This window comes from Schistocerca gregaria, chromosome 11 (assembly GCF_023897955.1).
Source record: "Schistocerca gregaria isolate iqSchGreg1 chromosome 11, iqSchGreg1.2, whole genome shotgun sequence".
Classification (NCBI taxonomy): Eukaryota; Metazoa; Arthropoda; class Insecta; order Orthoptera; family Acrididae; genus Schistocerca; species Schistocerca gregaria.
The window spans coordinates 61,286,286-61,299,615 of NC_064930.1; the positions used below are offsets into that span (position 1 = coordinate 61,286,286).

The 13,330-nt window shown below is 40.5% G+C and overlaps 1 protein-coding gene across 6 annotated transcripts in view; it reads right to left on the minus strand.

Moving 5' to 3' along the window:
• LOC126295081 (zinc finger protein 664-like) overlaps positions 1 to 13,330 on the minus strand; it is a 69,663-nt gene that overhangs the window by 33,897 nt on the left and 22,436 nt on the right. For 5 of the 6 annotated variants that reach the window (XR_007552377.1, XM_049987331.1, XM_049987330.1 and 2 more), the window contains 2 exons: positions 9,599 to 9,673; positions 9,443 to 9,517 (listed from right to left, as the gene is read on the minus strand). Coding sequence is in view for 5 of the 6 variants with exons in the window: in XM_049987331.1 (XP_049843288.1) it covers positions 9,443 to 9,517; positions 9,599 to 9,673 (150 nt within the window). In the remaining variant the exon portion in view is untranslated. Of the gene's footprint in view, positions 1 to 9,442; positions 9,518 to 9,598; positions 9,674 to 10,639; positions 10,786 to 13,330 lie in introns of all 6 variants that reach the window. The other variant, XM_049987332.1, reaches the window with a different exon arrangement.

Consider the following 13,330-nt stretch of genomic DNA (forward strand, 5'->3'; position numbering starts at 1 on the left):
CAATGATTTATTTTTGCCTGGCTTGTTAACTAATTGTAACTTTCAGGGAAGTATCATGAGTGGCAAATTTTAAGAAATACCTACATTTCTCTTATTGCCATGTTAAAATTTGCTTCTTTTGCCATAGCACAATGGAGTTTACACAATACCAACCGACTAAAATGTCATGCAGATGCAATTACGAAAGAATTCTGCAAGAGTGATTTATTAAGAGAAGAACTGTGGGAAAGTAAGGTCAATAGCTTACGGAAAACCACATTAACGGTACAAAAGTAAATGTCTAATGTCCTCATTTATGTTGTACCAAAACCATCAGCATTTCTCATTTCAACAACTGTCGATGGCCTTTACAAATTACAGTTTTCATCGAAAAAGACTGTAGTTAGTGGAGTAACATGGTAGACAATGAAGTTTTGTATAATAACCATATTGCAAAATACCTCCCTCTTCGCATTATTTGCCAAAATCACATGGCAATATCTTAAAACTGTTTATTAAATATGAGGAATGTTGTGGATATTTCATTCTGGCTTTACTGCTGGCATGCATCATCACATGAATATTCTTTAGACTGTTGACAGATAGACAACTCCACCAAAATGTAACGGAAACTTCAATGTGTTAGGTAAATTTCATACGCAGAATGTATTCTTTAATAAGTACCAAACCCAAAATAATAGCAGCTCATACTTTCCATTGCAAACCTTTGCCGATTTTTCTCAGTGTCTTACTTAAATGCAAATATCACAATAACTCTGACCATTAATGAAATGATGGCCACACCATCATGAAGCTGACATTTACAGCTGTAAGTAATGCAAAAATTAATTTTTTTACCAAATGTTTCTGTAAAATCATTTGAGGAAAATTGCAGTGTGTGTGGCTCGATTCTGTCATCGTGGCGTATCACTGATCGGCCGAAAGTGGGCAACGTTGCTCTCCCATTCCAAACAAACAAACAAATGCGTCCAGTGCTTTGGACAAAAATTGGTCACTGCGCATCAGTCACCATATCATGCTCGGACTCTAAGGATCACAGAGGGAGACTAAGAGATAAATACAGTACACAGGTGCAAATGGATGAAAGCTACAGTACTCATTCAAAGCCTTGCACAGGATAGAGCAGTGTGGAGAGCAGCATCCAACTAGTTTTTGGACTGAAGATGATGAAACCGATGACGACAACAGCGAAGACGTCCACCACCACCACCACCACCACCACCACCACCACCAACAACAACAACAACAACATTGCAATTGGATTTTTATATTTCGTAACCACTGTCATACTTGGCACAAAATCTGCGCAAAATTTTAATGTCTATTTTCATGCACTGTGATGCAATAGTGCTCCAGCCACACCTAATAAAAATAATAATACCATATACCTCCAAATCCAGAAATGCAACTGTTCTGCAAGGGATTACAGAAAAGCATGTGTACACGTCTTTTTTTATTTTTTGTTTTGGAAACTTACAAATGAATACTTTATCACAGGTAACTGAAGGAGACAATACAAGTACCAGCATACAGCAAATAAAATTGAATAAAGACCTCCCTTAGGCACACACTTACGACAATTAGCCCTCTTCAATGAAAGAATCCACAGAATCTGCACTGTCAAGGTTACCTTGAATGTCTTCCCACAGTATATCTTCTTCACTCTCATCTAGTCATTTGTCACACAGCATCACTTAAACCCATTCACAACTGATGCACCAGATATGCACCTCCAAACAGTCTGTATCCATTCCACAGTTAGAGATACTGGAGGATTCATCAACTTCCCGGTAGAGATCAACGCCCGACCACCTTGAGTAACCAGTTGCTGTACAGCTGCTTCAGATGGTCTTCAAATGGATTATTCCCCACCACATCCTCCACTCATTGCAAAGTCATGCCACCTGGGATGATGGCAAGATTTGTGTTTAATTTCAGCATTTTTCTGCCTTCACTGCTGGTGTCAGATGTCCCTTGAAAGCACCGAGGACAAACAATCCGTAATCGACTCGCTGGTCATCCGACCTTTTCCACTGCAGTGAAAAATAACATTTCTCGCAGTGCAAACTGCTACACTTTTGTTACCTTTCTCTTCAACTGTTGTACTGTATGGTTGTCAAAGCAAACAGGAGTCTTGTCAGTGTTTCTCATTTGCCCATGGATGTAAGTGTGTTCCTTTTTCAGTCTTATGATGCGTAGTTGTTACTCGATCAACTTCTGCACGTACAATGTTGCAAGACGTCGAGCAAGGGATGTTCGACAGTACGGCCCGAATCCATTGCATAGGATTGCCCTTGTACACCACCTGGAGCTGACTTTAAATTGAACACTGTGTTCCTGTAGCAATTCACACACTTTATTTCAAATGACATTGTGGGAAACTGCCATTCCTTATTTATATTTATCATGCACAAATGCCACTATTTCTATTTCAATACTTTCAAAACACTGTGACAAAGTAGACTGATGCACACCATCCTACTTAAATTTTCACCAACTTTCTTTTAAAGATTACAAGTGCTTATTATCAAAATGATAGAAACAGATTGCCCCCACAGAAAATTATTTTTCAAGTAATTCAGTTTGTTGTTCTGGTTGCAATGAGCTAATTAGTTTCATCAGAAATTATGGCAATCAAAAATTATTGCAATTATAAAATTTTATACATCTAGTAACAGGAAGAATCTTATGAGCTAATAGGTAAATTCTGAAGGAAAGACCACTTCTAAATGAAAGTGCTATTTTTCTTCTTTTCAGCAAAGTATTTAAACTGACCTAAATTCAATTAGTTTAAAAAATATTGTTAATTAGAGAGATTTCACTTGGTCCAGACTTTCAGTGCCTATTATAGCCAAACAACAGTAAATTTCCCAGATCTGTTGATATACTTTTCATCACTTGATTTTTCTGAATTTATTGGTGACAGCCATGTTGATGAGCAATGGTCCTTAATTACAAACTAATATATTTACAATTACTAAATTTTTATGACCAAGATGGATTCTGTGATCATAAACCCATGATTCCCACCTGCGTCAGCACGAATTAGTACTGCATATTTTCAGAAATGCGGCTCATGATAAATAACATTAAAAAGACAAAATCAATAGCCAATAAAAGATGAACTTTCTGACACACAGAATTTGTGAACAGTTATAAATTAATTAAGTTAAGTTGCATCTGGAGTTACGCCAAAGTTTGAGGCATTTTCTGTGAGTCTGCGTTCTTCCTAACTCTGTTCATTCCACTCTTGGTCTTCGTGTGATATATCTTTAGGTTGGTCAGTCTGTATTTTGAGAAAACATATTTTATAATTATGAGTAATAGACATCAAAATGTGTGTTTTGCGTCATTTGAACAATATTTGTGACTACAGTAACAGTCATGTGACTTTTTCTACTTCACTTTCAATCATGCGTACCTTTGTATAAAGTGCATCAACCACAAACAACACTGAAGTTTCCCGGCTGATTAACCCTTTCAGACCTGATTTCTTATTTATTTGTAAAGAAACAAAAAATGTCTGACATCATTTTTACATTCCAGTGAGTCTCCTGACAACATTTTTCTAAGAAAAATGTCGTATGATCTCTACTTTTCTAGATATTTAATATACACAAATGTGTTCATCAGGTCTTGAGCTTCATGTCATACAGTAAGGAGGTTAACAATACGGATCAATTATGCCACTCTTTATTTCACTTTAAAACGGAGGAAACAATAAAAATAATTCCATATTACATTCTTGTTTAAACAACAGTGGTCAGCACCTGACTTTAAGGTTTGTTATGAAATTGCAAAAAACCATTTCTGTGCTTTTGGAGACACAAATATACTTTACATTTTCTGCACTGAATTCTTGAACACCCTGTACATTTTGGAAATTTGTAGCAACTTGGAGCTCCTACATCATGCAAAGGCAAATGGTCAATGGAATCAAACTGTATCTTAAGAACTTTCAGCATTGCAGCGCGTCAGCAATCGTAATTATCTAAATAAATTATGAATAATCCGCCTCGATTGCAAAAATTCCTGGTGTTTACCCAGGTTTCAACGTGGATAACCACGCCTTCTTCAGAACAAAATAAAAAACAGCTTGCCTAAATGGGCATAGTCAATTTCTAAAATGAACACCCACAACAGCAGGTCCCCATAAAATTTATTAACATTGCACGGTACATCCGTACCAAGTCAATAACACTACTTAACTGTGTGTGCTGCCTCGCCCCAGCCAACGTGCGATGGGTCACAGGCTCTCCACTGCAGTGACTTGGTACGGATGTACCGTGTAATGTTAATAAATTTTATGGGGACCTGCCGTTGTGGGTGTTCATTTTAGAAATTGACTATGCCCATTTAGGCAAGCTGTTTTTTATTTTGTTCTGAAGAAGACGTGGTTATTCACGTTGAAACCTGGGTAAACACCGGGAATTTTCGCAATCGAGGCGGATTATTCATAATTTATTTACAAACTGTATCTCTGTAGCTGGTCGTAATTCTCCTCTTTTTCTTGGTATGACTCTCATGTCTGAAGCCAGTCCTTCATCATATGGACGCCCCCTCTTCCTTCCAGTCACTTTCTTTTGGCACAGTATCAATCCATCTGCTACCCTGATACGAAAGGAAAGATGGTCCATTTGCTTCTTCTTTGGGATAGACAGGCTGTTTGCATCTCGTCTGTATTCCAACCAACTTTGCACGATGTCAAAGTCAACAGCGTGAAAAATCATACGCAAAGGCCAGTTTCGAGATCTGATGAAAACTGTAGTAGCTTATCAATTGATCAAATAGATCCACACCACCCATTGCATGATTATATCTTTTCACTATTTCAGGTCTTTCTACTTTCACATATTTATGGTGCTTTTTGTCCCAAAGCTCAACTTCATCCACTAAGCCTTTACCAACAAAGTTTGAACACAATACAACTGGCCTATTGTCTAACCACTTACACATGGTAATGTCATCAGCACTAGTGATTTTTTCACAGTAACATCTGGTTTGTTTCATTATTGTTTTATCATCTGAAAAAGGCAAGTTCTTTCCAAATCTGTTTTGATGGACAGTACCTGCTGCATTGATGCCTTGAGATTTCAGAACTTGAAACAGATGACAAGATGAAAAGGAGTTGTCAAAGTATAATTTATGACCTTTACCTTTTGAGAGTGGAACAGAAAATCCTAAAACGACAGCAGGACCTAATCCAAATTTCTTACAGCATGTGGTATTTAGTTCAGTTGTAGCACCTTGATACAAAAGGAAATCATCTACTATTCAACTCTTTCCACACAACATGAAGACTTTGATTCCCCATGGACTTGGTTTCCCCTGGACATACTGCTTTGCAGAAAACTTCCCAGTGAAAGGAATAATTCCTTCATCCACACAAAAATTCTCTTCTATAGGAAGTTCACTGCACCGTTTTTGAAAGGCTGTATAAATTCACCTGACTTTGTAAAATTTATCTTTATTTTCAAGTGGCTTCTTCAGATTGTTCACCAAGTATAAATCTGTTCATAATTCTAAAAATGTGTCTCGTGACATGTTTTGCCAAAACACATTTACCGCCAGGCTTGTATCCCAATACATTCATAATGTGGGAAATTTCAAAGCGCCAGTCAATATATGCAAAACAAATAGCACCTCTAGTTCTTGAGGAGTTGTCTGCTTGAATGAGGATTTGCCTTGTTGTAATGCATACATATTAGTATGTGTTGCCATGCTAGTGAACAAATAATCTGGTATATATCTTTTGAAGTATTGTACTGGAGAACAAAAGACAGATTCTTTAAAATTTGGAGCTCTGTATGTTTATGCCATGGTACTTAGAGCCTTGCGATTCCATTTTATGAATTCTTTAGATGTCACCATTATGTTGTCACAAAGGTTATTCAATTCTGGGTTGTTTTCATTCCATAAAAAGTTGATTTCAGCAGTCACCACCTCTCCATCATCTTCATCCTCAGATATGGTGTCTCTACACACACCATTCACATCCACTTTATCTGCTCCAACACGTTTCACTATTTGTGGAGCTTTCCTTTCAATAATTGGTACACTGTCAACCTCATCTGCACTCAAACTAATTTCAGAAACATCACCATTTTCAATTATGTCCATAATCAAGTCCCAATCTTTCTCATAGAAAGATATTCCTTATCCACATTTGTAAGTCAAAAGCCAGAAATATAAAATAAAATCATGTGTACTGGTCGAGTTATTCTCCTCCTTGCTGCTGGTACTGAAATTACTGAAAAAATACCACATATAACTACCATCGTCATGCAAGTAAGGCCGGCCGTGGTGCTCAGTCCGGAACCGCATGACTGCTACGGTCGCAGGTTCGAATCCTGCCTCGAGCATGGATGTGTGTGATGTCCTTAGGTTAGTTAGGTTTAAGTAGTTCTAAGTTCTAGGGGACTGATGACCACAGATGTCAAATCCCATAGTGCTCAGAGCCATTTGAACCATGCAAATACATCGGAGGCAAATTTTAGGTTATGTTTCCTGTTTTACACCATAAGGACCTATTGTACACAAATGTGTGCATTAAATTTACCTGATACACAACACAAATATGAACTGAATGAAATTTCTGAAAATTCAACTGAAAGAAAGTGTAATGTTTCCAAATGAAGGAAACCACACAAAAAATTCATTAACAAAACCCACAATGTGACTATTACAGCAATAAAGTCAACGAGTAATGGCTTCCCACAGAGAGACAACGCCAGAGAGTATATTTTACAATGTAGTTCACTGACTACTCACAAGAGAGCAGCAGCTGCTACGAGCAAGGCTAAAATAAACCTACACAAATGTGCACAGTGAATTTTGATGCACCTGACATTTCTTGTCAGCGAAATATTAGTGAACAAACTTATATGTACACAATTGTGACCACTAGGTCTGAAAGGGTTAAAACTGTGTGCTGGACCGAGACTCAACCTCAGTACCTTTGCCTTTCACGGGCAAATGCTCTACCATCAGAGCTGCCTAAGCATGACTCATGACCCATCCTCACAGCTCTACTTCTGCCAGTACCTCATCTCCTACCTTCCAAGCTTCACAGAAGCTCTCCTGCGAAACCTGCAGAACTAGCACTCTTGGAAGAAAGGATAATAAAATTCAAGTCTCGGTCCGACACACAGTTTTAATCTGCCAGGAAGTTTCCTATCAGCTCCACTGCAGAGTGAAAATTTCATTCCACAAACAACACTGTCTCGTACCTTTCCATTGTTGCTTTATAACTGTGAGCCCATTCCTATATCTTCATTATTGCTTCAGCTAACCCATTGCTATGTTGGGAGCAGCAGCAGTAATATAAAATAAACTGCATGCCGGGTGAGAAAAAAATGTACGATCTGTGGAAGAAAATGACCCAGATTCTGAGCAAGAGGCACAAACCCACAATGAGGCAGTTTTATATGAGGTAATTAGCAATCTAATAAATGGTTGGCTGTGACCTGATTAACTCTACTGTTTAAAGGTTCAAGTGTGACATTACTGTGAGGTAAGACTCATACATGGCATCAAAGCAATGAAAGTTTATTTTATTATTTTTTTTCATTACACAGTGATTTAGCACTTGTAATGTACATTTATTTCATCGTTTAATTGAACTATCATTAAACTGTGATTTTGCTTACTCATGGCTACCTCGGTAACATGAAGACAGATATTCTTTAAATGCATACGAAATGCGTCTGGCACCCGCTCATATCACAAAAAACGTTATGCCTGCTTGAGGGTTACTGGCGTGTGAAACATCCCTTGATCACTTCATCCATACAGCGTGTTCTTTTACTTTCTGACAACACAAGAACAATTAAGCTCCACCTATGTCCATACTACTTACCTGTTTGCAGAAATTACAGACTGTAAGAGACTGATCATCGGAAGGGTCGTAAAGATGCGGTTAAAGATTGGTAAACTTCCAATTTTGAACTTTAGAAAAGCAGCTTCCGGCTATTTGTTTTAAGGATAAGTCCTACAAAGTCACTTTCAGATGGTGATCCAGCAAATTTGTGCAGCTACCAAGTTACAGGTGGGACTAGTTTAGTTCACAACATCCACTCTGTGGGCCACCGAAAGCTTTCCCAGTCAATGACTTTGCGTTTTTTAGACGTCCTTCGTCCTTTTACCACCTCTGGACACTGGCTTCTGTGACTCCACATTTCCTTGACGACACACAAGTTTTTGTTTCTGATGAATGCCAAACAGGCAAGATTTTGGAATTTGCATCATAACACCTGCCTCCCTTTGAAAAATTCGGTATTGAATCTACATCTACACTCTGTAAACCACTGTGAACTGCAAGGCACAGGTTATGGCTCATTGTACCAGTTATTAGGGTTTCTTCCTGTTCCATTCACATATGGAGTGCATGGAGAATCAGTTCTTGAAACTTTGTTAACATTTCTGTCTTCAAGATACTGCCAGTTCAGTTCCTTCAGTATCTCTGCAACACTCCCCTGTGGATTAAACGAACCTGTGACCATTCGTGCTCCTCTCCTCTGTATACAATCAATACCCCCTGTTAGTCCTTTTTGGTACGAGTCCCACAGAACTGAGTAATATTCTAGGACGTGTTGCACGAGCAATGTGTAAGCAACCACCTTTCTAAACTGATTGCACTTCTTCAGTATTCTACCAAGAAACTAAAGTCTACCACCTGCTTTACCCCAATGTCATCATTCCATTTCATATCCCTACAGAGTGTTACTCACACGTATTTGGAAGGTATGGCCAATTCCAACGGTGACTCAGTGACATTATAGTCATAGGATACTATGTTTTTTTTTCATTTTGTGAAGTGCACAATTTTACATTTCTGAACTTTTAAATGAAGTTCCCAATCTTTGCACCACTTTAAAATCTTATCAAGATCTGGCAATGTTTATGCACCTTCTTTCAGATAGTACTTCATTATAGACAACTGCATCATCTGAAAAAAGTCTGATGTTACTATTGTCTGCACAGTCATTAATATACAATGCTGTGAGTTGTTCTATGCTACGATCCTTTACACACTTTACTACACAGTTTAGAAGTGGAATCTGTGAAGTCAAAGACATCAGATATATATATATATATATATAAAAAAAAAAAATATTGCCACAAGAAACACTTCCTGCTACCGTACAAACAATACTTAAGGTGCAAGCATAAGTTCACGGTAAAAGAGGCAAATGTGGCAAAGAGTAAAGTTACAGCTTAATGGAAGCTTGAGGTTCTATTCGGTAGATAAAAAAGACTCCTCATCATATGCCACAAATGCAAGATGACATGCTTCTTCTAAGCACTAAATGCTGGGAAATGACCTCATCTTGGATTCGGAGATATATGATAAACAATAACAACAATAATAATAATTAATAATAATAATAATAATGATTGTTCAAGAAAATACTCAGAAACACTATAGTCCCAGCTGTCCTACCTCCAATACGCGCCACTCAGATGGCAGTGTTTTGGCGTGAATCTCATCTTCCTTTACAGCTGCATTCTCAGGCCCCTGTAACAGAACCCACATATTAATGGATTGACCAAGAAGAGGCTATGTGCCCACATACCTTCCAACAGTGTGGAGACCAACCTGAGCTTCATCCCAGTCATCATTCTTCACATCATCTTCAACCCATTCCTGTTTGACAGCCACAAACTCAAACATCTGCAACACAAATAAATTGTTACTTGTTTATTAATACATTTATTTCATGTGCCTTAGCACCCTCTCTTACATCTGACTAGACACTCTTAGCAAGTCAACTTTACAATATGTGTAGTACAAGGGCAATATACACTGATAAGCCACTACCCACCACGACACTGGATTCCACGAGGTGGTGGTGGTAGGGGCACATGAAGTAACAAAAATATGTAAGGAAACTAGATATGGATGGGGGACCACCATAGTTAAGATATGTGCGGCGAATGAGGAAATCCACTGAGATAAGCAGTTTTGATAAAAGGCAGCTTATTATTACACAGAGCCAGTGAATGAATATCTTGAAAATGACAAAGGTGGTCGAATGTTCATGTGCTACTGTCGTGGACATCTACAGAAAACCGAGCGAGGTGGCGCAGTGGTTAGCTCACTGGACTCGCTTTCGGGAGGACGACGGTTCAATCCCGTGCCTGGCCATCCTGATTTAGGTTTTCCGTGATTTCCCTAAATCGCTCTAGGCAAATACCAGGATGGTTCCTCTGAAAGGGCACGGCCGACTTCCTTCCCTAATCCGATGAGACCGATGACCTCGCTGTTTGGCCTCTTCCTCCAACCAATCCAATCCAATCCAATCTACAGAAAGAGGTAGGACAGTGAAACTACTGCTAGGCACTAAAGGGCTGACCGTCCACGACTCTTTGAAAGGTTCGGAGGCTTGTCTGCTCTGTAAAGTAGGATACATGGTGATCTGTGGCATCTCCGCCGAGAGAGTGCAACGCTGGTGCACACACAAGTGTTTTGGAGCACATGTTCATCGTACACTGTTGAACACGGAGCACTGCAACAGACCACCTCTACATGTTCACGTGTTGACCCGACAGCATCTTCAATTACAATTGCATTGGGCACAGGACCATCAGGATTCAACTGTCGATCAATGGAAACATGTCAGCTCTTTGCATGACTCACATTTTTGCTGCACTGGTTTGACAGTCGTCTCCACAGATGCCGTCACCGAGGTGAAAGGCGGCTCGACGCACGCAGCGTGCCACAGATGCAGGCTGGTAGGAGTAGTATAATGCTATGGGACACATTCTCCTGTGCTTCCATGGGACCTGTGGTAGTATTCGAAGACATGCTAACAGCTAACATGAAGGTGGAATATGTGCTTTTGGACATGTCAGAAAGAACAGATACCATCAGTGACCGTGCATCTCGTTAGAATGAAATTACAATGAAATGAATACCCTTAGCTGCATACAGGCATTGATATAAGTCAATGGGGACAGTTGAAAATGTGTGCCCCGACCGGGACTCGAACCCGGGATCTCCTTCTTACATGGCAGACGCTCCGTCCATCTGAGCGACCGAGGGCTCAGAGGGGAGTGCGACTGCAGGGACTTATCTCTAGCGTGCCCCTGTGAGACCTACTTCCCCAAATTATTGTCCTGCACTACATTCACAGTGCCTCTGCCCATTATACTTATTACTTGCAGCGTGTTGCCAATTCCCGTACGAGTTCGGGCACTGTCTGTGCATTCGCACAGAAGAAGATGGTCAAATGGGTCCAAAAGAACAGATACCAACTTCATACATATGTATATAGTTAAAGGCTCACTGGCCATTTGTCCATCTGATTCTGTGCGGATGCATAAGCACTGCCCCAACTCTTACGGGAATCGGCAGGAGGTCCAGGGTTCGAGTCCCGGTCGGGGCACACATTTTCAACTGTCCCCGTTGCCTGTATGCAGCAAAGGGTATTCGTTTCATTGTAACATGCTGACAGCTGCAAACCACCTGCATCCCTTCGTGACTGATGTCTTTCCCAGTCACAATGTCATCTTTCAGCTGTATAATTGTCCGTGTCTTGGAGCCAGAACTGTTCTACAGTAGTTTGGGGAGCATTATAGTGAACTGACACTGAAGTCTCAGTGACCAAATTCACCTGATATAAATCCTATTGAACCCACCTAGCTCACCATCATGTGCAATCACTGCACACACAAACAGCGGCTCCAAAAGAACAGATACCATCTTCATACATATATGAGGGTTGTTTTTTAAGTAAGGGCCATTTTTATTTTTAAAAAAAAAAGATACAAACACTTTTGTAAAAAAAAACTTTTATTTTCTGATTCTACACACTTTTACCTATTTTTCTACATAGTTGCCTTGTTTATTTAAGCACTTGACATACCGTACAACTAAGTTTTTAATTCCCTCTTCAAAGAATTCGGCCGCCTGCTCCGACAGCCGAGAGTTCATGGTCGCTTTCACTTCATCGTCGTCACTGAAGCGCTGCCTGCCAAGATGTTCTTTCAGGTACAGGAAAAGGTGAAAATCGCTAGGAGCAAGGTCGGGGCTGTATGGTGCACGGTCCAAAACTTCCCAGCCTAAAGAATCAATCAAATCCCGAGTCTTTTGAGAGGTGTGAGGCCTAGCGTTATCGTGCAGGAGCAACACTCCTTTTGTCAGCATGCCGCACCATTTGTTTTGAATTGCTCTTCAGAACGTCTTTAGAGCTGCACAGTAGCCATCTGAGTTCATTGTCGTTCCTCGTGGCATAAAGTCCACTAGCAAAATACCGCGCCGGTCCCAGAACACAGTTGCCACAATCTTGCGCTTTGACAGCGTCTGTTTGGCTTTGACCTTGACGGGTGGGGTTGTGTGTCGCCATTCCATCGATTGTCGCTTGCTTTCGGGAGTGATATGGGATACCCACGTTTCATCTCCAGTGACAAGCTGACTCAACATGTCATCCCCTTCTTCCTCGTAACGAATCAAAAAGTCCAATGAAGTGGCAAATCTCTTCCCTTTGTGGTCCTCTGTGAGGAGTCTGGGTACCCACCGAGAACACAGTTTCTTAAAGTTTAGGTTTTCAGACACAATTTGGTACAAAATCAATCTTGAATCTTGTGGAAATTCCAAAAAAAAGAGTGAAAATTGTGAATCTTCTGTCCTCACGAATCTTTGTTTTGACTGCAGCCACCAAATCGTCAGTAATCACAGAGGGCCGGCCTGAGCGTTCTTCCCCACGGACGTTTTGACGGCCATTTTTAAACTCTCTAGCCCATTGATGCACTTTACCTTCACTCATTGCCTTCGAGCCATAAACTACTGTTAACTGACGACGAATTTCTGCAGCCGATAGGCTTCTCGCGGTCAAAAAATGTATCACTGACCGTATCTCACACCCAGCGGCCGATTCAATAATCGTAAACATTATAAAGTAGCACAGCGATGCCTACATGCCAGCTACAGAGCTGAAACTTCTATCAGTGTGAACGGGAAGGATGCCGGCAAGTGGCGCAGTGGCTTCTTGCGGTGTCCGCGCGAACTACGGGACTACACGCGGCGAACGGCCCTTACTTAAAAAAAAAACCCTCGTATATAGTTAAAGGCTCGCTGGCCATTTGACCATCTGCTTCTGTGCGGATACACGAACAGCGCCCGAACTCTTACGGGAATCGGCAAAAATCTGCGAGTAATGAGTATAATGAGTGGGGGCACTACGTATATAGTGCGGGATAATAAGTTGGGAATGTGGGTCTAACGGGAGGCGTGCCACAGATAAGCCCCTGCAGTCGCACCATCCTCTGGGTCCTCAGTGGTTCAGATGGATAGAGCGTCTGCCATGTAAGCAGGAGATCCCGGGTTCGA